The following is a 27,894-nucleotide window of genomic DNA, read 5'->3' as shown; positions in this document are numbered from 1 at the left end:
GAAAATAAAAACATATCTTTATTATCTAATAACAAATATGAACAGAATTTCGTAAAAGGTCATGCAAATAACATGTAAAGAGCTAAATACTTTACATTTTTTTTTTTTAATTTAATAAGTTACGTGATTCTGTCTTTAAATAACAGTCTATAAGTAACTACTTAATACTTAAATTAATATCCACGAATAAAACTAATTCACTTTTTAAATCTCTACTTTTTTTCATTGTGTTTCGTTGGCTCCAAAATCTAAAAGAAATATACAAAAATTTAATAAAAAAAACACGACCAGTTTTTAAGTTTTAATATAAAATGCGAAAAAGGGTACGGATAAAAAAGGAGGTGGGTTCAATATTAATTGTTAATGAATAGGTCTTTCGACAGAAGTCATGCCAAGTGCCAGCTGTCACTAAATGACAAGTAATGCTGTAGTAGACATACGCTGATAATGTTAACTACAGAATACACCACCCAACAAGAAGCGAAGCGAAGAGCTTTTTCGCAATTAAAATTTCTTTGTGCGAATCCGCCATGTTCTAAATAGTTTATCTGTCAACCTATAAAAAATGAAGTTTGTTTACGTATTGAGAAGTGTGGTTTCGTGTGTAAAAAGTAAAAGAGAAAATAATACTGTTATACATATTTTTGTAATAAACTCATTTTGATGACTGCACGAAAAGGATGATTTTATTGTATTGGTCGTGGGTGCCTCGTTAAATAATTACTTTGTTTCTTAGTGTAACTATAATTTTACTTCTGTTTTGAACGACTTCCTCACTACTTTTCTTAGTGTACTAAGTAGTGCAACTGTCATTCTTCGTCTGAAATTTCTATCCTACGAACATCATAGGTATTTTTTTTTGTTGGGTGCTGTATTCTCTGATATTAACAAATGCTGCTAGTGAGGGAATAAATAAAGGCGAATTTCTATCGCTGTAAATCTGGGCCCCTTATCTGGCTCTCCTGGTCATAGCACTAACACGACGACACCGTACAACAATACCAACACAAGAATCTAAGGAAAAGTTCCCAGATTGAAATCTATAAATTGACTTGACGGGAAAAAGACAAGACCTATTAGACCAGCCGTTATTATCCAACTTTTTTCATTATTTTATCCATAATTAAATTAAATAGAAATTGGTCTTGTCTAATCCTGCCTGGTGTTGGTGTGCTTCCAGTAGTCTCGTTATTTTCTAAACTATGGCACACAAAAACTAATCCATTATAATATGTGGACAATAAGCAAATTGCTCGTTCGTTTGATCTCAGTTTCGCCTATAGAATTTAAAATAAAATGCTGAGATCTGCGATGGGCTATTCACGATGAAATAAATAGTGATTTTCCACCTGCAGGCGTGAGAAAGAAAGTTATTAGCGGTCGATCAAAGATTGGAGTGCAGCACTTTTAGCTGGTAAGAGAATGAATACTCGCAGGAGAATGAATTTTGTCATCTCTTTACTTCCATGTGGACGATCGAAGAGGTACGATAATATGTGGAATCCAGCTTGTTTTCTTAATGCCACATTTGAGTACGTGGCCCGTATAGAATGGGAGAATCTATATTACAGTGCAGTACGACTAGTACCTAAATACAGAAGGATATGTCTCATTTCGAGAGATAATAAACAGCTAAACAAAGACGAAAAAATGATGAATTTTAATTAATTTAAATGATTAGAGTCAGTGCCCACTGGAGTCCTATGTAAGTTCAATTTCATTTTAAAACTTGTCAAAACGGTTGGAGATACGATCGCAGAATGTTTTTTACCTGGTGAATCAAAGAAATATACCTGATTTCATTTGTAACTTTTATTACCTACGTATTTAGTGTAGTGCCACGTTTTTGTTTGTATAGGGATGTCTCTAAATTTTTTATATTCTGTAATAATCTTTGTTTTTTGTGTATAACCTAAAAGTTTGTATGTTCAGTAATACTTTTTGTTCAGCTAATTTATAGGTATTTTTTATTAGAGAGTAAGTTGTAATACTGATAATATCATGATAATTATGCCTAACTAAGGTAATCTCAAAGTATTTGTGCTAAATTTTGCTATTTAAATTCATATTTCAGCTTAACTCAGTTATAAAGGTATTCCATATAATTTTAGGCATATTTGTTTAATACCTGATTTGTCTTAATTTAAATTTTTGTTTTTTGCTATTTGCCTTGTTTGACTTAGCTATTTGAACCAATCGTCCCATAGGTCAAGTGTCGAGGTTTCTTCGTTCCTCGACAAAGGACTAGGTGGCGTCCTTTATTGTTCTACTTTTCTTTTACTACCAAATTCTGTCATTTTCATTAGTCCATTTCAATTCCCAATTGTTTTCTAAATATACCCTCATCCCAGATCTATAGACCCACGTCCTAAAGTTTACCGTTGTGTCCTTCAAAATACCTGAGCGCCGGTTTGCTCTGGTACACATACTTGCACCTGGATGTCATATTTCTCTTATAATCCCCCACTTAAGTAAGTTCACAATTAAGATACCAGACAGGGAAGACTGGAATGAAGGTGTACCCATACAAGCTGCTGCTACCTGGTACACGGATGGCTTAAAAACATCGGAGGTTGTGGGAGCCGGCATAGTAGGCACGAATCAAGGGATACATTTCCCGGTAAGTCTATCCAAGGATGTGACAGTTTTTCAGGCGGAAATAACGGCAATCTATCACTGCGTGAAAGAAATAGAAAGGCAAGAAAGAACGTTCCGTTCAGTTGCCATCTTCACAGATAGTCAAGGCACTCAATTCTGTAGAGGTCAATTCTAAACTAGTATGGAATTATTGGTATTCTTCTTCTTCTTTAGATGCAAATCCACTAATGGATGTTAGCGATCACATTTTCCATTAATTCTCTATTTCTTGCAATATGTATCAGAGATTGTATGTCGTTAATCCCTGTCCATTGCCTTATGTTTCGGAGCCAGGACATTTTCTTGCGTCCCATTCCTCTCTTGCCTTCAATTTTACCCTCGATTATAAGTTGGAGGAACTGGTATTTTTCATTTCGCATGATGTGACCTAGATACGCCGTTTTCCTTTTCTTGATGGTTTCGAAAAGTTGGCGTTCTTGGTTTATTCTTTTAAGGACATCTATATTTGTGATTTTCGCTGTCCATGGTATTTTTAGGATACGGCGATAGAGCCACATTTCGAAAGCTTCTAATCTGTTTATATCCCTCGTTTTGAGTGTCCAGCCCTCTACGCCATATAGCAGCACTGACCACACGTAGCACTTAGTAAACCTTAGTCTCAGTTGAAGATCGAACTCTGAACAAGTCAGTACCTTCTTGAATTTTACGAAAGCTTGTCGAGCTTGCTCAATGCGACATTTTACTTCCCTGTCCGATGCCCAGTCTTCAAAAAGCCACGATCCCAGGTATTTAAATTTACTCACTCTTTCAATGGACTTAGTATTCAGTGTTATGGTGGAGTTTTCAAGTGCATCCAAGTTTCTGGAGATGATCATAAATTTGGTTTTTTTGGTATTAATCTCTAATCCCATTCGCTTACTGTATTCTCCGATTATAGTGACAAGTTGTTGAAGATCGACTATGTTGTCACAAATTAAGACACCATCATCAGCATATCGTATGTTGTTGATCAGTACTCCATTCACTTTGATTCCCATCTTTGCATCCTCCAGAGACTCTTGAAATATGGCTTCCGAATAAATGTTAAATAAAAGAGGGGAAAGCACACATCCCTGTCGAACGCCCCTTCTTATATGTATGGGTTTGGATATAGAATTGTCTATTTTTAACTGTGCCGTTTGATGCCAGTACAAGTTTTCAATGCATCTTATGTCTTTTTGGTCTATATCAACTTTCTTGAGGATCTGCATTAACTTGTGGTGTTGGACACGATCAAACGCTTTTTGGTAATCTAAAAAGCATAGGAACACATCCTTCTTCTGATCGTAACAATTTTGGACCAGTTTGGACCAATTATTGGTATGCTCTAAATAAACTAGGAGACCGTAGCAAGGTTACGGTAGCCTGTGTATCTACCGGTACACGAGGGTCATGAGGACAATGAAAAAGCAGATGAAATTGCCAAACAAGGATCATTAATGCCATTCATTGGACCAGAACCCTTCTGCGGCGTTGCAAAGACAGTAACAAGAATTGCTACGAGGAAGTGGGTAGCTCAAAAATCTCAGGAATGATGGAGGAATTCACCAGGACACAAAGACAGGCGAAACAGTTCATTACAGAACATTCGCCAAAATACGGCAGACCTAATAAGCAAAGACAGGAATACAGTCAAAGCCACAGTAGGTCTTCTAACAGGACACTGTAAGTTGAATAGGCACTTAAAGCTGATGGGATTATCAGATGATGACCTGTGCAGATTCTGTCACTTCGAACAAGAAACAGCAGAGCACATTCCATACCAGTGTGAAAGTCTGGCAAATGTGCGGTTCTTTGCATTAGGAGAAGAAAATCCACCAGCAAATAGCTACATGGAAGGTAAATTCTCGAAGCTATTAGACTTTTTAAAAAGGGTTAGGCTAGAGAATGTTACCTAAGGGCCACCTCTCTAAATGTATCTATGTATCCCCTACTTCTCATCCAGACAAGTATCGTTACAGTAGCATAGGGCATTAATCTGCATTAATAAAATTAGTGAAAGGGAATATCCTGACTATGAATCAATAGAAATGATCGAGTTGACTTTATTTGTCTCTAAATATAGTAGAACCAAAGATTCAAAAAACTGTATATTTAAATTAAAAGTTAGTATATTTTACCTGAAATGAACACAAAAGATTTTCATTTATTGACATAAGTGCTCCAGCGTTGTCAAATGTACCACAATAATTTGGAGCAGAAAATATCGTTATCAATTTTCTCTGAGCAAAGAATTCATAGCCGTCTTCAACAACCTACAACAGAAAAACAAATAGAAAGAAAGAAAATACTAAAAACTTCTTATCTAATTACAGATTTCGGTACTGCTTTTGGTTTGACAGTTTGGTTCAGCTGGCTTTGGCGCCTAGGTACCTTTTTATATTACATAATTGACATTCAATATACTTGATACCAAAAATCTTTTTATGTTAAATTCTGAATGACTTTTAACATATTTTCTTTCATCGTTATAAAGAAATATTTTTACATTTTACCTGATGACCTCTGCAAATTAAATCAAAGTCATGTTTCCTTAAAAACTTATTAATAACATCGGGACCAAATGAGAATGACACTCCTCTGTCATTGTCCGTCCAACCAGGCTCGGTGCTGGGATCAGACCACAATAAATCACAGAGTAAACCTGAAAAGTAAAAATAAATGATAAGTAAAGTATTAACTTCCTTTCTGTTATAAGACATTATAGATAGGTTTATTCGTGACAAATCAAAAATAGCAGTTTATAAAATGCGCACAAGGATGGAAAAACGGAAAATATTGAAGATGTGACAAAAAAGAAATAATAAAAGAAAAAACTACAATTAACTAATGGTTTTGAAGATTCTATTCCACGAAAATTGGATTTTAAGTTGGGTGGTACAGAGGTAGCGGTGCTCTGTGACAGGTAATAATGCAGCATCTTTAAAAAGGCATTACTAAAATATTTCTTAATATATTATCTAACGGAATTTTTTATTACTTCAGAAAGTTGCAAAGCGGCCATAAAAATAATATCGTGGGAAAGTAACGTAGAGAAATATGTGACTCAGGGGGTACGGTGTCTTTTACAGAAGAAAAATAAATAATTTTGACATGTTACACAGTGGAGGTTTTTTGACATATTACAATACTATAATCGTTTTCATCGTTCTTGGCGTGTGCGTGTAAAAACACTTGCAATAAGTTGTTTCATCTGTCTTTCCTTGTCTAAGCTCGATTCGCTTACCTCCTCCAGTGGCGAAGCAAAATGTAGCATGTCAAACGAAATAATAGTTATAAAAGAAAATTATAAATTATTTTTCATTAAATTTCTAATAACGGAATATACGTATAAATTGCGAAGAAGTATTTTTCTAGCTTGCAGTACAATAGGACAGGATATAACGAAAAGTACATTTTAAAAGGATTTTGAAATATACCCAAAAAAGTGTTAATTATTTAACCCACTTTAATTAAAAAATGATACAGATTTTTTAAGTTTTAAGCACTGTAGCGAATTCTGAACTGTTACAACGTACTGACCTTGATTAATTAGCTAATCAGTCAGCGTCTTCACTGGAACTGTCTTCATCATTGGAATCTTCCGCCAAATCGATGATAATCCTACTTTCATTTTCATCATATGTGACCATTTTTGCCCAGTCGTCCTGAATTAATTTTTCAGTATGGTTAACACAACTCGCCCACACTGCAGGTGTTGACTCAAGCTAATGCATCGCCACAAACTTTTTTCACTATTTCATCTCCACGTCCATGTTCTCCAATATGACGATCATAGTATTGTTTAGAAATGCCCCAGACCAACTCAATCGGATTATATTGACAGTGATATGGAGGCAATCTCAAAACCTGATGCCCATGTTCTTGGAGTAGCTCGTCTATAACGTACCTGGTATTTTGTGGTTTATTCTGGCGACAAAGACTCAATAGCTCTGTCTTGCCCGAATCGTCGTCAAAAATTATTTTTTTCGCTCGTAACCATTCTTGTAAGTCCGACTTTTTCCAACTGGCATTAGGTAACTTTTCTATTAAAGAGCTATGGTATGAGGCATTATCCATAATAATTAGAGATGGTTCCTCCAACATTGGTATCAGCTTTTCGGAGACCCACTTTTTAAAAGACTCTTTATCCATATAATCATGATAGTCTGCACTCTTCGATTTCGTAGAAAACAGTAATCCAGCATCTTTAACAAATCCTTGCCTACTTCCGGCATGTAAAACAACAAAGCGTTTACCTGTATTTTCGTGTCCTTTTCTGATGCTTTTCACACAGTCATCTTGCCAAGTACGTTTATATGCCCCTTTTAGGAATATCCATGTTTCATCTAAAAAAAAACGAACTAAAGTGGGCTTGGACTTAAAAAATTTCTCATATAATGCCTCAAAAAATACAGTCGTTTGGAGATAATACATGGTTTCTCACATAGCACTCGTCTACTATTTTCTAGTTTGTATGAAAACCCACAATTTTTCATAAGACGTCACAAACTTGTATCAGAACCGTCATAGAGATGCTTGTTTCTTAATTGTGTATTTAGAACTTTAATTGTAACGTGCTCTCCTTTTGCTTTCATGCCATACAGTACATTTCTAATCTCTCCTTTTATAGTATCGCTGACATCATTAGTCTTTTTTTTGTACATTACGTGACTCTCCTGGTGTAGTAAGAGCTGCCCCTGTCTTGTATTCACTCTTTATTCTTGTCACTGTGCGAAGACTGATTTTCAAAGCGTCCGCTACTCGTTCATGTACCGATGACAACGAAAGCAAAGGTACTCCAATAAATGAACTACACATTGTCGCATTGCTCCTGTTATCGTTTTTCCCGGCATTTTTTTTATTAAATAGAACAATTAGTTATTCACAACAAAAAATAATAAGTAAAACTGTTCGGAACAAATTCCAACAATGACTGACTAAAATCGACTAAAACAACATAAAATATCAATGGTAATTGCTACAATTATAAACCTATTAGCCAGCTCATTCAAGAACAATGCCACAAGTCATTATTGCAATGGATATCGGAAGAGAGAGAGTTAATTTATAATAAACTGGAATTTTTAAGGTGTCGAGAGTATTATTTTATGTAATGGAATTCCACACAGTAAGAGCTCAAACTATTAATTAATTAAAAACTGTTTACTTATAAAAACTATTTCATCAGCTACTTCAAACCTGCACAGATCAGGGTAACATGTTATAATAAAAAAAAAACACGTCACTGCCAGCTATCTGTATTCGTAAAGAGGCCGAACTTATCACCGACACCGTATCGGCCAAACGCATCGGTATTATTGCTACAATACTGGGAGACGTGAGTGATCTCTTCATTCTCTTCTCATCGCACTTTACCATGACGAACGTGACTCGCACAATTGAATTACGCATCTGTGTATCAGAGAGAGACGAATATTAAAAATTCTAAGGCTTTATTTCAGGCACACGCCAAGAACGATGAAAACGAGTATACCTATTAATATTGAATTCTTGACCATTTTAGAGAATTTTTTGGACATATTTTATTCATTTCATATTTTTGCCACTGCATCTAGACCGAAAAAATAATTTAAATCAAGCAAAATCACTTACCTTGAATAGGAATATCAACAGGACGCTGGATATTTCGAATTTGTCCTATATGTAACAGATCAGGGCTCAAGCCTCCGTGGCAGCAGAAAATTTTGTCGTCTATGATGGCAGCCACCGGCAAAGTGTTAAAAACGTCAGTAAATAGTTTAAATATTTTAGTGCTATATCTTCTTTTACCTAAAAAATATGAAATATAACTTGTTTTGAAAATAATTTTAATATAACTAATTGACTTGAACAGAAACAGAGTAAACTATGAATGACTCAATAAATTTTGCAAATAATGAATAAAAGAAGATCATACATGAATATCAACATTAAGAATAAGGATTCTTGTTCTTATAGACTTATCTTAAAGACTAAATACTAAAATTCAATACAGATGAAAGAAGATCACTAACACATTGATGATACCAGTTATAAAATTTTATTCAAATCGCAATGAATTGGACACCTACAAAAGAAATGTACAGCAAAATATAATCCGGTGTGGGAAAATACTACACATTGGTTGTATTGGGTAAATCGTGTAGAAGATGATGCTGATAGAAAATCTAGTCCAATGTAATAAAAATTAAACTGAAATGATGGCATTACTCAGGTCAAGGTCAAATGTTTCGGAAGCAAGTAGAGCCTTCGTTCAGATTTCCGGTTGAGGACTATTTCAGGCATATGTAGCATTAAAATAATCAGCTGCAAAAATTGGTTTATTAATAAACACCAAAAACACGAAGTATATGAAAATAAGCAGGCAACCACAAATCCTACGACAACTTGTTATAGAAAACGACGTCATCGAAGCAGTGAACGAATTTGTATACCTGGGAGCGCTCCTTAACACTGAAAATAATACTACCGCAGAGTACGATGCAGTTAAATCCACAATTATATCGAGAAATACAAAAATAAAACTCTACAAAATAATAATACGCCCAGTCCTAACATATGATTCAGAGAGACCTGGATTCTAACAAGAAATAATGGAAACATGTTAGGATGTTTCGAAAGAAAAGTACTAGGCGAATCTATGGAGCAGTGAATCACAATGGAGCGTGGAGAAGATGATACAACTTCGAAGTTTATAGAATATACCAGGAACCTGATATGGTAAAACATATTAAGATATGACGTCTGAGGTGGATAGAATATGTAATGTGGGTGGAACAAAATGACCCACTTAGAAAAACGCTCATTGATAGACCCATTGGTCAGAGAAGAAGAGGATAGCCTGTAACGATGCTCTGATCGTTTAACAGTTCGAACCGTGGGAGTGTCAATATTTGCGCATCCACTTCTACAACGTGACGGCGTAGTGGGATTCAGAACGGCTATTTAAGGCGTGTGAATAGCGGAATTAGATACTAGATAGTCTTGTAGCTAGCGCTCTAGGCTCCCTGACTCGCCGGTGTAGTGAACCTGCGAGCCATTCCGGACAGAGAGATTTCTGTATTGAGGATCATACTCTGTCCCTAACCAAGCGGAACCCATCGGTATTGCGTATTGAGCATTACCGTGGATCTGCACAGAACCAACCGAGACAGAGAGATTTCCGTATTGAGGATCATACTCTGTCCTTAGCCAAGCGGAACCCGTCGGTATTGTGTATTGAACATTGCCATGGGTCTGCACAGCTAGATATTTTGTTTGCGAGTGTATTCGGAGCTTTCGCTGAATTGAAGCGAAAGCGAGTATAAATCTGCGCGCGATCGATTTCCCCCATTTCGTTTCTTATTAGTACTAATTAATTTCTTTTCTTTTATAGACGTTCGCCGGGGACTTCGTTCATCGTGAGATCCAGACGGGGACGTAGAATTCGTTTTAGTTTTATTCATTGTATAAGTATACAACGTAGAATTCCTTTTTATTTTTATTTATTGTATATACTAAATTAATAGATTTATTTTTATTTCAAACCTGTGTTTTACTGAGTCTGTCGCCCCGAAAGAGCTACCCATCACAAGCCCAGAACAAGATTCCTTGATAACATCAATGAAGACATGAGCAATATGGGAATAAGTGCTTGGCGGAGAAAGACAATGAATAGGGACGACTGGAGAGAAATTCTTGAGGAGTTTAGGCAGGGTGGTAAAGCCAGAATGATGATGATGAAATGAAAAGTAGCATAGTAGAAGTTATAAGAACGAATGGTAGAGCTTGTAATGTATATTATACAGGATCATTATAGTCTTATGGGGTCAAAGTTGCAGAGTTGGGGATGAATAGAATAATCACGCATAATAGAAATTATGCGAGCGAAGATACAAGGGAAGAGAAACCCAGGACGACGTAAAATATCCTGGCTAAGAAATTTGAGACAGTGGTTCGGTTGCAGCTCATTAGAATTATTCAGAAGCGCGGTCAATAAAATTAAAATACCGAATATGATTTCCAACCTTCGATAGGAGAAGGAACCTGAAGAAGAAGAATAATCACAACCAGTATATTCAAAAGTACTATTATTTATATGTATTAAAAATATATTTAAAAGGCAACTCTAATGAAATCAAATAAATGATGCACTTTAAAAATGCCAAATTTGTTCAGTACACATAATCATATTTTTATCATTGTATTCTAAGTGTAATTAATAAAAATAAAATAAGTGGATAGGTACTTACATTCATCAAAAAACCCGTATATCTTACATACTGCGGATGCTTCGTGATTACCTCTCAGTAAGAAAAAGTTTTCGGGGTATTTAATTTTGTATGCTAATAACAAGCATATGACTTCTACAGATTGTTTCCCCCTATCGACATAATCTCCGAGGAATAAGTAATTCGAGTCGGGAGGAAAGCCACCAAATCCAAACAATTTTAACAAATCGAGAAATTGTCCATGTATATCACCTGCAACATAGAATTTTGATTTTGTAAACATTTCCTTATCAATTAAAAAATTTCTCTTTGAAATATTCACTATCAACTAGTAAAAAATATATTGTCATCCGAAGTCAGTAAAACAGCTAAGACAAACAATATAAATAGCATGCACAGTCATCCTAGTATTTCGCAGTAAATTCAGTTCTTCTCCTTCACAACTTGCACCCACCACTTACACACTATAATGTTTTGCTTCTGATTTTTATATAGCTAGATTCAATTCAATTATCTACATCAGTATATATGCTCCATCGTTCACGCTTCCAATTCCTCTTATCTTCTAGCAACTGCTACTAATAGAACGCTAAGCGTCAGACGAAGCACCTCATACTGTATATGTTTCACCAAATCGACGCCAAGATGGATCAATCCGGGTCACTTGCATTCATATTGAAACTGTCTTTCCCGTTCACATATATGCCCTTCTAGTAAAATGTTCCAAAAATCGATTTTGATTTTATTATTTGTATATGGCTATAGGAAAAATATTATATACAACATATGCAAGTGTTCTTTTTCGCCCATGGAGTTATTTTTTGTTCCACTTGTATAAAAAGTACCTTATGCACTTGTTGCATAAATTATATTTCTTCTGCAAGACAATTAATTAAAACAAGAGACAAAAAAAGTTTTGAAAAACCAGAATACATTATAGAGTTTTACCTAACTTTACTTACCGCAAACTTTTATTGGTGCTTCTAGCTCGAGCAGCATGGGTTGTGACATAAATATGCTTATAGACTTGAAGCATAGTGCTTTGATATCAGATTCAGATATAGTTATGTATTTGATTTTTTTGCTCTCCCGAACTGAAATAAAATTATAATTATTTAAAAATATAGAATAACCAGTATACTAATTAGCAGTATATTTCCGTAAGAAGTTAGCTCGCGTATTAAAGTCTAGTTGATAATGGTTCTTCTTCTAATGGCACCTGTTCGTTCCGAACGTTGGCGATCATTCTGGCTATGATGACTTTGTTGTTTGCTATACGGAATAGCTGTGTTGAGGTCGTTCTATACCATGCTCTCAGGTTAGCAAGCCAGGATATTCTTCTTTTAGTCCTAGGGCCCTTTTTCCTTCAATTTCACCTTGCAAAATGCATTGGAATAGCTCATATCTGCCTTGATTTCTCATATAGGGGAATTCTCATGATACGGAATAGCTGTGTTGAGGTCGTTCTATACCATGCTCTCAGGTTAGCAAGCCAGGATATTCTTCTTTTAGTCCTAGGGCCCTTTTTCCTTCAATTTCACCTTGCAAAATGCATTGGAATAGCTCATATCTGCCTTGATTTCTCATATAGGGGAATTCTCATGATACGGAATAGCTGTGTTGAGGTCGTTCTATACCATGCTCTCAGGTTAGCAAGCCAGGATATTCTTCTTTTAGTCCTAGGGCCCTTTTTCCTTCAATTTCACCTTGCAAAATGCATTGGAATAGCTCATATCTGCCTTGATTTCTCATTATATGTCCCAAGTACTGCAGCTTACGGCCCTTAACGATATTAACCAAATCCGCTGTTGTGTTCATCCTCCTTAGTACTTCTTTATTGGTGACTTTGTCTCTCCATGGTATCTTCAGGATCCTTCTGTATAACCATAGCTCAAAAGCCTGAAGTTTTAATAGAGTTTCCACCTTCATTGTCCACGTTTCTACTCCGTACAGAAGCACTGAGTATACGTAACATTTAACCCATTAGCGCCTACAGTCACCATATGGACCCAGCTGTAAAGGTATAGTTTACCACAATAAAATTATAATAAAACAGGCAACCAACATTACATTTACCGCATGTATACTTTATTTAGACTTGTCTGAACCTGCGTTGATGAATACTCATCAGTGTTTTATTAGATTTCACAAGCTAAGGAAGTTAGAAAATCGTGTTATAGTAAAAAGTGTTTGATAATGGACATTCGATTTATGTAAGTAAATTTTCAGTACCTTTTTTTGGGAATACTAGGATCAAATCAATTTTACTTATTTTAAAAGATCTTAAAATATAACGTAGTGTGCATATTTTTGTATCAAAATTACAAGGGGCAGTTAAAAATTCATGTAAATATTGCTGTCCCCATATGGACCCACTAGGCGGTTATGTAGTCAAAACATATCTTTTTATAATTTCAGTGCTTATAGCTTATGATGAATCGATGATACGCTACTTTGGGCGTCATGGATGCAAACAGTTTATCAGAGGAAAGCCTGTAAGGTTTGGCTATAAGGTGTGGCATATGAATACACCTAGCGGGTATTTGATAAACTTTGAAGTATATCAGGGAAAAAATCCTAGATCTAATGAAGAATATCAAAAATATTTCGGAAAAGCTGCAGCTCCCATGGTACAGATGATCGAAGAATTGGGTGACAAAGGATCTCTGAGATACAAGTTTTTCGTTGATAATTTATTTACCAGTACAAACTTGTTAAGTACTCTAAAAGCTAATAGGTACGAGGTTACAGGTACTGTGAGGGATGATAGAATTCCTAGAAATTGTCCACTTGTTTCCAAAAAGACGATGGAAAAGAGGGCACGAGGGGAATATTGTTCAACATTGAATAAGGAGATTGGTATTCAATATGTTCGCTGGAGGGACAACAAAGTTGTAACAGCTGCAAGCACATGTTTTGGTGTTCAGCCGGTCAAAAATGTGGAAAGATATTCCAAAAAGGATAGCAAGACAATAAAAGTACCTAGGCCATATCTTCTTTTGCAGTATAATAACAGCATGGAAGGAACTGATCTCATGGACAGTAATATATCTTGGTAAGAAATAAAGAGCAATATTTATATAAATGAAAATATATGGGTAATTTTTTTTCAGTTACCGAGCCGGCATACGTTCCAAAAAATGGTACTGGCCAATATTTACGTACCTCATAGACGCAGCTCTTCAAAATGCTTGGAAGATATGTAGGAAATCCGGGAAGAATATTAGTCTCTTGTCTCTTGGAGTTTAGAAGAAGTATTTGTCAGGTAAAAGTATTTTTATACAAAACTCAGAAAATGTTTACGATTCATTCAATTTTTAGACCTACTTAACGACATCTAAAGTCCCCGCTAAAATAACTGGAAAAATAGGTAGAGAAGCAGGAAGTGACTTTTGAGTGTCTGACTGCGTCAGGTTTGACTGCAAGGATCATTGGATTATCTCTGTACCTAAGGGCAAAAGAAAGAGGTGCGCCATGCCAGTTTGCAGTTCAAAAGGGCGTACAATGTGTGAAAAATGCAACGTTGGGCTTTGCATTTCATGTTTTAAACCATTTCATACAAATGGGACAAATTAATGAATTGTTTCAATATTTGATCTTGCCAAATGCATAGTGGTCCCGTATGGGACCACCTTTTTTTTCCAAAAAAAAAAGAATTTTTTTTATTTCGGCTTAAATTTAACAAAAATAAGTTGTTTTTACGTAGTTTTAAATCAAATTATTGCATATAAAAAGAATTTTCTTTTCTCGGCGCTAATGGGTTAAGGAGCCTTATTTTTGTTTCTCCATCCATCCAATGGCACTACAGCCCAAATCAAGCCTTGGCCTCCTTCAACAGTCTTCTCCAATCATCTCGATTTACCGCTGTTCTTTTCCATGAACGCGTTCCCAGGCAGTTCCTCTGTCTTCGTCTTCCCATCTCTTTTTAGGTCTTCCAACAGGTCTTTTTCCCTGCATTCTTGCATTTAATAATTTTCTGGGGATTCTATTCTCATGCATGCGGACCACGTGCCCTGCCCACCATAATCTCTGCAGTTTAGTGTGTTGTGCTAGAGTTAGTTCACTATATTGCTCGTATATTTCTCTATTTATATATTTTTGTTTCTAGGGTGAGGTAATGACTCTTGAACACAGAGCTCGTAGTCAAGAATGCACTTTTTGCCTTTCCGATATTTAATCTCTTCGGTATTGTATTTAATAATGGTTGAGAGATTTCTTGCATGTTTTAAGTTTTACAGATGACCAAGAGATAACGGCTCAATTTGAAGAAGATCTATCCTTCTGGCAAATTTTTAGGAGGTGCTTTACCGCACTGTCAACCATTAAGAAATACAGTATATTTAATTACATTTTCTTGGAAAATAGCACAAATTTTTCTTTAGCAGATTATACTATTTAGTCGGTCAAACAGAACTAGAAAACTTTGTGTCTTCATCCTAGCGGATCATTATCCACTCTCAATTTTATGCATCGCACTACTTTTCATCTTATCAAATTCGCAACTAGAATTAATATTTTAATAAAATTTGGTTATCTCGTTGCCAAAACTATTGTTCCGTATTTTATACTAACTACCCTAAATTAAAAAGTATTTTAGATTATTAAAATCGTTATATCTGCTTTGGAATATCTGATGAGTATCAAACAAAAAGAAATTTGGACCCTTACTCACCCGTGATTGGTTATGGTTTAAAAATAATCACAATTTTCATTTAATAAGAATTTTATCTGACAATGCCAAACACTCGATGTTTGTACCATAGCCGAATATTATGTTATTGTTTTTTAATATACTAATGATACAGAAGTTTTAGATACTATGATCTGTCAATAAATGTATTTAACTTAGAGCATAAGTTTATTTACGAGGCTTGTTCAATTGTAACCCCTCTATGGTCCAGAAAAAAATAATTGGTAAATATATCTACAAACAATTACTACTGCAATTCAGGCACATATCCCACATATCCCAATCGGGACTAAATTGTGGATACTTTAAAATCATCCATTTTCTTTCACTACTTTTGGCAACACGAGGCTGAGCATTGTTGTGCTGAAGACTGACACCACGTGAGAGCTTTCCTGAATGATTTCGTCTTATTGCTATTGCTTGATAAAGCTTGTTCAAAGTTTTACTGTACATATATTTAACATTGCGTTTATATGTACTCTTCTTTGTCAACCATTTTCCATCCACTCCTGAATGTAGGTCTCTCCCAATTGCTTCCATCTTTCTCTATCTTGCGCCAATCTAATCCACTGTTTGCGTGCCACTGCTCTTATGTCATCTACCCATCTTTTTTGAGGTCTTCCCATGCTTATTGTTGTCGTCCTTGGTCTTCATTCTAGAATTCTCAGTGTCCACCTGTTGTCATTATATCGGGCTACGTGACCTGCCCAGCGCCATTTCATTTTTGTCATTTCTTCCACAATATCCCTAATCTTCGTTCTACATCTTATCTCGGTGTTTCTAATCTTGTCTCTCAGTGATATTCCAAGCATGATTCGTTCCGTTGCTCTTTGCGTTGTTTCTAATTTTTTAGCAGATTTTTTGGTAAGGGCTACTGTCTCCAATCTTTAAGTTTACAGGAATGGAGGTGTTTTTCAAGATATATGCTAGTTTGCCGAAAGCGTCCCATGCCAGTTGTGTTCTATTTTTAATTTCAGCATCTTGATTTGGTTTTCCCAGTTTCATGACATGACCTAGATATACATAATATTCAACATTTTCTATGGTACGATTTTGTATTGTTATATTTGTCTGGTCTCGACTCAGTATTTTTGTTTTGTTGTAGTTCATTTTTAAGCCTACCGCTCCTGAAACTGCATTCAATTGTAACATATCATTTAGTTCCTGGATATTATCGGCTATTAAAACTATGTTATCTGCGAATCTCAAGTGTTTTAAGTATGATCCGTCGACGATGATATCCTATTTGTTCCATTCTAGTTTCTTAAAAATGTTTGCTAGAGCAAGGGTAAATAGTTTGGGGAGAAGGTGTCTCCTTGTCTTACTCCTCGTTGTAGTCTTATGGGATTAATTTTTGTGCTTTCGTCCAGCTTTATCTGCATGGTGGTATTTTCATATATGTTTTTAATTATGTTACTGTATCTTGAATCTATACGTGCATTTTCTAGAGATTCAAGCACTCCCCATAATTCGATGGAATCAAACGATTTATGGAAATCGACGAACGCCATTTGAATTGGAACATTATACTCGGTGCATTTTTGTATCAGTGTTTTTACGGTGTGCAAGTGGTCTATGGTACTAAAATCTTATCTGAATCCAGCCTGCTCGATAGGTTGATAGAAATCCAGCTTACGTATTAGGCGGTTGGTTATGATTTTAGTTACTAATTTATACAGATGTGATAGTAAGGATATTGGTCGGTAATTCTCGATGTTTGCTTTGTCTCCTTTCTTGAATAGTAGAATGATTTCGGAGTTGTACCATTCTTGAGGAATCTTTGCTTCATCAATTACTTTATTAAATAAAATATTTAATACCTGTTCCATTTTTCTGCCACCAATTTTTTCGCCCATTTATTCGTTTTTAGTTGATTTAGGGCCATTCTTTCGCCATTTCGTAGTCGGTTATGTCCGGTATTTCTTCTGAGCCGGTGTTAATTATTGTTCGTTCAGTACGTCGTTGTTGTATGTATATGTACTCTAGGTTCTGTAAAATCTATGAGCAAGGGTCCTTCTTGGTCGAAAATAAAAATAAATAAATTGTTTTGCCTGTATATATGTAGTTTTTTCTTCATTTATGAATATGCCTTTCTTTCTCGTTTTTGCTTCTAGTCTTTAGTATTTCTCTTAATTCTTGTTTACTTCTGGGTATCAGTACTATGTCATCAGCAAATGCTTGGCATTGGTGAAGGATAATGAAAAATGGTGATAGGGAATCCCTTCACTGACTTCAAACTTATCTATTCCGTCTCCATTTATTTTAACCCAATTCTCTGTTTGTCTAATTGTCACTTTCATCATTATCACTAATTTTTTAACGAATTTTAATTTCAAGTAGCGCCTTGTATATTTCTTTCCGTATTACTCTTTCAAAAATTTGTTTAAATTCGATGAATAGAGTCACTGTAGATTTCCCATGTTCGTAGCTCTCTGCTTGTTTTTCACGCAGCAGGAAACTTTGATCTACTTATATGTCAAAATTAAAAGTATTTTATATACATCATTTAGTAGCATAAACTTTTGTCGTCTTCTTTTGTGCATTGTGCAAAATATGGCTTCGCTCCATTCTTTCGGCATGTGTTCTTGTTCCCATATTTCTTTCAGCAATTTTTCCAAATGCTAGTTTAGTACTAGTCCTCCATAATTGGACATTTTAGCTGTTACTTCACCGTTTCTTGGGCTTTTATGTTTTTTTAGTTTCTCTATTATTTCTTTTTCATTAGGCAGTCTTTCCTCTGTTCGTTCTGGATCGATATTTTCCGTCAGTTCTTTTTTTTTTCTTCGTATTCTGTTGTGGACATTTCATTCGAAAGCTGTTCGAAGCATTATTTCCACCTGTTCAGTATTTCATCGTTAATTACTAAATTCCTGCCATTTTTGCTTTTGTAGTGTACAAAAACAATGTCGATTTTAAAGCTTACCAACGCGTATCTAAAGAGCAGTGGCATAATTATGTAAACCACGTCAAGAAAAAAGAAGAAAAAATGTTTGCGGTAGACAATTTGCAGGAAGATTGAGATGCAATTGAGCAGGTGATAATTAATATAGGAGATGATTCAGAGGATGACGATTAAGATATGGATTGCGATTAGTATTAATTAACAAGAAATGTCTCAGATTTAATGCTCATTTGTTTTTTTATTACTGTATGTACATACAAATAACAGAAAAAAGATCGGCTAAGAATCTAGAAACTCATATTACTTTTGTAGACCTGCAAAAAGCATATGACAACATCCCCTTAACAAAACTGTGGACAACGTTGAAAAGATCTAACATCAACCAGACATTGATAAATGCTGTACAAGAACTATATAGAGACTCTAAGGCACAGATAAAAACAGGAAAATATCTAACGGAAGAATTCCTGGTTACAAAAGGCTTGCGACAGGGATGCTGTATCTCACCAACCTTATTCAAGATATATGTTGCAGCGGCATTGGAAAGATGGAAAAGAAAGGTACATAGGATGGGTATAGAGCTTAGCAATGAATGTATATATACACTTCAGTTTGCTGATGACCAGGTAGTGCTAGCGACCGACAGGGAAGACATGCAGTACATGCTAAGAAAACTGATAGAAGAATATAACGACTGGGGAATGAATGTCAATACAACAAAAACCAAATATCTTTGTATTGGAAACGAGTCAGATAACATAGACCTCGAAAACGGACAACATATTTCCTGCTGTCAGAGCTATGACTACTTGGGTGTTGCCTTTGACAATACAGGAACTGATACACAGGAAATAGAAAAACGAATCACTCAAGCAAAGAAAGTCTTAGGATGTCTCAATAGTATACTGTGCTGTGGAGTAAAGAGATAACGAAAGGAAGGAAATTTAATATATATGAGACCATGATTAAAACTACTCTTCTTTATGGCGCTGAAACATGGAGAATTAGTGAAAAGAACAAAAAGCGAATAGAAGCAGTAGAGATGGATGCAATGAGAAGATCTTTAGGTATTTCCAGACGAGACCGAATCAGAAATGATGTAATAAAACAACGTATGGGAATAGAAGGAAATATAACTCAAGATATAGAGAAGAAACAATTAAGGTGGTATGGGCATGTTCAACGGATGCCAGCATCAAGACTCCCCAAAAAAGTAATAGAATGGCAACCGATAGGTCGACGGAAAAGAGGAAGACCCAGATTAGAATGGCAACACGGCGTAAACAAGTCCATGAACGAAAGAAATTTAACAACAAACGACTGCGAAGATAGGAAGAGACGGTGTTTAGGTATCGAACAACGTCGAAAGACGTTCTAAACCGATGTATATATATGTACAGTACATTTCAGTTATGATCTTCTTGTTTATTTTATGTATATATATATATATATATATATATATATATATATATATATATATACATATATATTATATATATATATATATATATATATATATATATATATATATATATATATATATATATATATATATATATATATATATATATATAAGAATAACACTGCATTCTACCTGTGGCTTTTACTGTAGAAACGAATTAATCGAGAGTAGTGAATCGATGTCAAGAACCGCTATTCTATGCCGCTACCCGTGACGACGCCGTCTTGTGGCGCTAGTTCCGTGACGCTCACCTCAGCATTTTACTGTAGAGAAAAAAAGTATTACAACGCCAGTATAGAAGCTTCGCTTAAAAAATGGCTGACCAACAGACAAAGTTTTGCAATAAAATTGTTAGTGTTTCGATATAAAATTAAATAAATATTAATTATTTGAAATAATGGAAAAATTGAGGATCATTTGGAGATAGGGTTTTAAACGTATTGACTGTAAAATAAAATGGAGTGTCTTATGCATCAATATATTTATAATTTGTTTATTCTGTCTGTCTGTCTGTTCGTAATGAAAACCCCAGCGCCGCCATGATGCTGAATGATCATATTTCTTTTCTTTTGCTAAATCTATTCGGAAGTGAGTATTTTTGTTCGTTCTCAAATACGTAAATACTGTTTTTAATCAGGTTAGAAATATATTATGGTGTATAAAAAAGCGAAGAAAAGTATCTAAAGATTTATAATTACGATATTACTATCAATAAAAAATATAGTACCAAAAATTACATATAAACAAATAAATGAAACTGATAAGCAAATGAGTTGAAATAAAAATTTATATTTTCTTCAATCTGTCATAAATACACTCTGTTTATATCGACAATTGTGTGATACAATTATGTCATTCTAAACGTTAAATTTCTGAATTTTTAAACAAAAATTAGGTACATACCCTCTTTGGATGTGAGTTTTGTAATTATTTTATCCACGTCTAGATGTGTAGCCATTTTGAAAACACTCGATGGATTCCAAAAAACTTGTGAGCTGTACCTACTACGTTCGATAAGATAAAAATGATATTAATGATTTTTAGTAATCTTAATAAATATATTATCAAATATGTTCCAGTTATCAGCTGAAACTATTTAAGTACCTCTTTTGATCGAAAAAATCGACACAATCATTACCTTCGGTAATACCTACAATCAGTTAAAAAATTACACAATTAATTAGAAAAACTAAATGATCAGAAAAACAAAAATACGTTTTAAGCATTAAATTACAAACACAATATTATTAAATGAGCAATAATATTAACTGTTACTAAATTTTATAGATAGAAAAAAAAATTTCACTAGGAAGTCGAAAATTTTCACCACCGGAAGTAACCTATTACGTATCACTTAGATGAGTTTTTTATATAGACGACGAATGCCTTATTAAAGGAAATATGATAAGTATAAAAATTCGAACTTTGCTTGTGATATCATCGAGCATTGGGTACTACTCTTTTACAGAACCAGTAGAGGATAGACTACTTCGGAACTTCAGAATCCTGTCCTACACTAACTACTGTTTGTCTTCTACACTCCATTTTTCAGGAGTAATAGACTCTAACCTTTCATCCCATTAAATCCATATTTATTCTTCTCATGCCACATCCATCGCCAACCCGCATGACAAGCATACCGATGTATCTGTCAAACCCAACCTCTTATAATGTTGTATATGAAAACACAAGATATGGTAACCAGATTAGATATCGAAACACGTAATATATGAGCAAGTAATAAAACAGTACAAATAAAGCCCTATTGGTGAGATGAAGAAATCGAAGAGAAAATAAAAATCAAACGTGATAAAGACAATACTTTTCTGTGTAAAATACCTCTTTTTCCTCTTCCTCTTATTTTTATGTAGACATGGCTCTGTCTGTTTTTCAATGTGCCTCCAGTAAGTTGTCGTTCCATGGTTTTCGTGGTCTTCCTACTGATTGGGGAACCGTCTCTTGCCGTCTTTACTACTCTATTTGTTGTCATTCGACTTATATGATCGTTCCATCCTACTCTTCTACTTCTTACCCAGTTCTTGATGTTCTCCACCTTGCATCTACGTCGTATATCTGTACTTGTAGCTCTGTCCCTTAGTGTCTTGCCATAAGTTTTTTTAAGTGTTTTCATCTCTGCTGTTTCTAACATCCTTTTTGTCCTCTCTGTGTCAGATCTTGTTTTCTGCCGCGTATGTCATTATTGGTCTGATGACTGTTTTGTAAATTCTGCCTTTCATTTCTTTCCCGATATTTTTATTTCTCCATATTGTTCCATTCAGGCAGCCTGCGGCTCTGTTTGCTCTATTCACTTGATCTTTCACTTCAGTTTCAAGCTTTCCGTAGCTAGATAATGTGATGCCTAGATATTTAAACTCCATCACTTGTTCTACTATCTGACCTTCTAGTTCCAATTTATATCTTAGTAAATTTGCTGTTGTAACCATGTATTTTGTCTTTTTTGGGGAAATTAACATGTTCAATTTTCTGGCGGTTATCTTAAATTGGTGCAGCATACGTTGTAAATCGTCTTCACTTTGAGAGAATAGTATTGCGTCGTCTGCATAGCAGATCATTTTAAATTGTTTTTCTCTCATTTGGTATCCATTTTTAGTTTTGCTTTTTTGATTATTTCATCCATAATCAAGTTGAACAATAGAGAACTCAGGGAATCTCCCTGTCTTATCCCATTGCCAGCTTCAATAGGGTCGGTTAATTGTTCTTTCACTTTTACTTTTATTGTGTTGTTTTGGTAAATATTTTCGATCGTTTTGATTATTCCTAGAGGTTGAATACCAAACACAGTAATCATCACATAGTAAATTAGTAGTTAAAATATTTTTTAGCAAAAAATACTTAATCCAAATCTGTATACATTATTAATTTAGGTGATATATTGCGACTGCTTGTGCATTCACTAAGCAAAAACCAAAGTATTCTGGCCATTAAACATGTATTTGTATGTCAATTTTTAGCCGTAACAAAAGGAAATCAGATATTTGGAGCACCTTGTTTAACATAGTAAAATAAACATGTTCTTACAGGAATAGTAATCGTCTAATTTTTCAAAATATTGAAAATACCATGATGAAAGTATCTACATTAATTTTGTGGAATTTACCAGTTATATTTTTAGTGGAACTAACAACATTCAAACTGACACGCAACCTGACTGTGCAACTAGCAACTAGGTTGACCCCATAGTGAGCATTGTCGACAGTGTTGATAATAGTAAAGCTTGTTTTAAAAAAAAATCAAAGTTATTATTGTTACTTTTACTATTATTTATATTAAAACAAAGTGTAACGAAACAATTTTGTCTTATATTATTTTAAATTTATTTTAGTATTCTGCCTGAAGTTCCGTGTCCGAAGGATAATAGACATAGTATTTATCCGCTGATCACTGACAAATTGGAATCTGATGATAATCTTTTACAGATTATCAATACAAATACAAATATTTAGGCACTTTTATAAATGAAGACAACGATAGCTCAGCAGAAATCAAAATAAGAATAGAAAAAGCCAGATCCATATTCACTAAAATGAAGAGAGTGTTCTGCGGAAGAGATTTGAGCCTTGAAATGAAACTTCGCCTGATGAGATGTTACGTACTTTCTGTGCTGTTCTACGGAATGGAGTCATGGACATTGAAAAAGATTGATACCAAAAAATTAGAGGCATTTGAACTGTGGATGTATCGCAGAATCCTGAGAATATCATGGACCGAGAGAGTCACAAATGTCGAGGTCTTGAGAAGAATGAATAAAGAAAAGGAAGTCATATTTACGATCAAAAAACGAAAACTGCAATACTTGGGACACATTACAAGAGGCGAAAGATATGAACTGCTTCGAATAATTATGCAAGGAAAAATAGCAGGAAAAAGGTCCATAGGAAGAAGACGAAACTCCTGGCTAAAGAATCTACGGGAATGGTATAGCTGTAGCAGCAACGAATTGTTTCGGTCAGCAGTTTCGAAAATACGTATAGCCCTGATGATCGCCAACCTTCGGAACGAAGATGGCACTTGAAGAAGAAGAAGAAGATAATCTTTTAAACAATAAAATGACTTTCTAACAGGACAAGGCATTCCCACATTATCATATACGCGTAAGAAAATTTTTGAATCAACGTTTTCCAGGGCGCTGGATTGTCAGAAGGGATCCAATAGAGTGGATCGGACACCGGATCTTTCGCCTTTAGATTTTTTTTCTGGGGACACCTAATATCAAAACTATACGCCACTCCGCCTGTAGATATTGCAGAGTTGCGACAAATAATTGTGACAGAATGCCCATTATTCACACCGACGGTATTTGCAAATGTACGAAGAGGCTTTGAAAATATACTGTATTATTGTATGGAGGTCACAGGAGGTCATTTCGAACATTAAATTGGTTAATTTAATGAAATTTTATGTTTTTTGTTATTGCTGATGTTCAATCAATAAATTAGCCAAAATTATCTTCAAAGTTATTTCGTAAAATAAAAAAAAAGTATCGTGTAGAGGAAAAAATACCTTTCAGATGGTATGCCACTCGACCACACTTGCTATTTGAAAATCCATCTGTGAAGTTATTGGAACCAACGTTCGTCAGGCATTCTTAATAGGTGTCCAAACCATTGTAAACCTCTTAGAATAAAATAGAATAGAAATATGTATATATGCTTTAAATTTATATTGGATATTAAGATTCCATAGATTCCACAGTTTCACTCTGATGTTAACTGTATGAGCCATTTTTAATAAAATAAAATAATGTAAGATAAATGAATGAAAGCAAATACTGCCTGTTATTGTGAAGGTGGCGTTCACTGGCTAAGGTGGTCGAGTAACCTACAGAGAAAAACCACAATGACATGTTTCAAGGAAGTTAAGCATGATTTATGTGAAGTTGGAGTGGGATCGATGCTGAGTTCAAGTTGCGCTCAAGAGATAGTCGAGACATTAAGGTCTTTCTCAATTTAACCTGTCGTGAAAGGAACATTTTAAGATTTATTACGGTAATTATGAGATTTCTTGCCAGTAATGCTATAATTTTTATTAAATTTTTTCTTATTATTAATAGATAATCTCACCTTAGTATTTCTTATATTTTTCTAATCTTTTCTATCACGTTTATATTTAACACATAAAACAATTCAAACTATAATACACATAGTTTGGTACGAATATATAACATGCTAAAGTTAAATATTAACTTACTTGACTTAATTAGATTATAACATTGGAAGTTTTTTATTGTAATATATTTTATTAGAAAAACTGTTTTCAATGATAGGTGTTGTTGTAATAAATACTTATGTTAAATGCTATATTATACACTTTTTAAATAGACAATCGATATCTTGGAAATAATTAAAAACGAATTATCTATGAGAAGCGTTATCAGGCTGCGTCAAAGATTGCTAAAACAAATATTTTCTTGATTTCTGAAGGATGATGAAAGTAACCTCTTATATATACTTTTATAAATTGAATGTAAAAACTTTTGGAGTCACGTGTAGTTTTTCTTTTTGTTTTGACGATTTACCATTAGGATTTATTTGATCAATACTTTGAAAAGTATAATTTATCGATGGAATTAATTTATAGGGATCACTATAGCCGTCTTAAGATATGAAAACCAGTGGCGCACCTAGGATTTTTTGTGAGATAAGGGTTTTGGTAAAGCACTGAAATTTTTTTTATGCTACCTCCATTTTGAGTCCTTAAAATTTGTGAGTAACAGTGTCGGAATAGTGCCTGGGCAGGGGGATGGTTTAACCCACAAACCACCCCTCCCATCCCGAGTGCGCCATTGATAAATAGAAACATCTCTGAATTCCTAGATCAACATTCGGCGCAACAGGTGCCTAGACAAAAACGAGAAAGTCTATTTTGATGCAATAAAAACAAGAGCTTGTTCATGTAAATATAATTACTGTTTACCGATAAACAAAACATCAAGTTCTACCTATTCCTAGTTGATTTTAATCAAAAATAAAAACACAATAACTCGTATTACAGCAGTCCAGAATGTCGAAGAAAATAACAAACATATTTTCCACTTTACAGGAATTTTATTGTGAACCAACTCGTTTTATATTCACCGGTAAATATATAGGGTGGTCCTTAAGTAATTGTACAAACAGAAACCGTAAATTCTGCACTTTAAAATATTACGATTAATTACGATTTTTACTTAAATATTAAGAAAGCTACAGGGTGTTAAATTGAAACACACAATTGAAAAAGGTGAAAAGAAAGATTTATTAAAATATCTTAAGGTTTTATTTCCTTACCTTACATGCCTTCGACACGGAGACTTCTAAATAAAGTATCGCCCGCTCCAAATACCAATGCAATTCTCCATGTAAGAAATCTTTGCACCAACTGTGAGTAGTAAGAGAACTGGGGGCTCTGTAGACTGAGCCACCCTGAAGAAAACATCAGAAACTACGTCGAAAGCTCGGTGTAGTGAAAATCAAGGCGGTTTAACCTGGAAGCCCGGTGACTTTGACATAAATTTTTATAATATTGTATATTTGTATTTTTTTTCTTTATCTTGATTTCCTCCCTAAATTCCGGCTGTTCTTTTGTTATAAAAATTTTGTCTGATTTGTCTCGACTTTGGTTTGACATTCTCCTTTTTTTACTTTTCAGGAAAAGGTAGTCGTTCTCGTCTCAAGTTTTATCACTTGTTATACTAATAGGAGTTATCTCAATCTCTTTCCACTTTTCCCTATTTATAACATTATTGCAAACGTCAATCACCCATCACAAAGTACACTCGACCTCATTTGACTTGAAGGAAAACATTCATACACGCGCACAGACACACATCCTCACAACGCAAAAACCGTACGTTAAAAAACGTATGGAGAAAACCGCACGTTTCAAAATGTCAAGTTAAGAAAGGCACGCACGCGCACACAAACATACACAGAGAGAGAGAGAGTGAGTTTAATATTTTGAGTAAATCTAGGTGAAAATTTAATCACACTTCTATACAATGACACGCTACCATTCTTACCATGGTGATAATTACTCATGAATTTCTTATGTCTTGCGATACACGAATAATTTAGCAGTATCTGGATAATTTGAAGTAATATTTAAAAGGAATTACTGTGAAGGGATGAGGGAAGAAAACATTTCTTATATAAGAATTAATTTTATTTTTCTTATGTTCATAACTCAGTAAGTATACAATAAAAATTTCGTTATAAATAACAAAAATAGACAAATTTCTCTTAGTTACAAACAAATATGGCATATTTTATGGCTTTCCCATGTTTTGGTGCATAAGGTTACTAAAGATTTTTAGAGGAAATAACATGTTTTTATATAATATATCCACAGCGCAATTCTTTCAGAATATGAGATCATAAACTTAATTCATCAAATATGTAGCGAAAACTGCGACTTAAACTTTGAACAAGTTTTAATTTGAAAAAAAAAATCTTTATAAAATTACAACACGTAAACACTACACAATGCATGTATTATCATATAATCTTGCGATTTTCACAGAAGGTGAAGAAAGTTATTAATAATTTATAACACAGGGTTATTACAAATTAGTGAAACTAATAATTAGAAATTTATATCCATCAGTAATCTTCGATAATTAACGGAAGCATCTCAAATTGCAGGTTAGATTTAATGGTACTAGTCTAATATGTAACAGTTTTACTCTACTCAATCAAACTTCAATCTAAGATATAACTACTTTACTTTACAGCTTAATCAGTGATTAATTTACATAGCCAAGGGAGGCCAATTATCTTCAACTTTTTCTTTGATTTGAGTGGTCCAAGAAACTGGTGTCTCAGAAAGTACGGTAATAATAATATTTAGTAGAGGAGAACACAGTGGATTCTAAACTGATCATCGAACATATATCTTATTTGAGTCGGCATCGCGATTAAACGTTAATATCAAAATAAAAATTGGCAAATTAATGTAATATTTATTAATATAATTTTGTGACTAGTTTTTACGTTAGTAAAATTCACTAAGCAGC

General features: G+C 34.4%; 1 protein-coding gene across 1 annotated transcript; it reads right to left on the bottom strand.

Moving 5' to 3' along the window:
• LOC140437755 (serine/threonine-protein phosphatase PP1-beta-like) lies at positions 1–25,210 on the bottom strand. The gene is made up of 8 exons (XM_072527461.1): positions 25,092–25,210; positions 20,787–20,887; positions 11,792–11,923; positions 10,851–11,081; positions 8,233–8,409; positions 5,133–5,281; positions 4,758–4,892; positions 1–248 (listed from the first exon to the last, which is right to left on the bottom strand). The coding sequence occupies exons 2-8, from the start codon at positions 20,839–20,841 to the stop codon at positions 213–215; spliced, it is 915 nt and encodes a 304-aa protein (XP_072383562.1). The 5' UTR covers positions 20,842–20,887; positions 25,092–25,210; the 3' UTR covers positions 1–212.
• Between the last annotated feature and the right edge of the window lie 2,684 nt (positions 25,211–27,894).

This window comes from Diabrotica undecimpunctata, chromosome 3, assembly GCF_040954645.1.
Source record: "Diabrotica undecimpunctata isolate CICGRU chromosome 3, icDiaUnde3, whole genome shotgun sequence".
NCBI classification, from domain to species: Eukaryota; Metazoa; Arthropoda; class Insecta; order Coleoptera; family Chrysomelidae; genus Diabrotica; species Diabrotica undecimpunctata.
The sequence above is the reverse complement of the archived record's forward strand: the minus strand, read 5'-3'. Positions and strand labels throughout refer to the sequence as shown.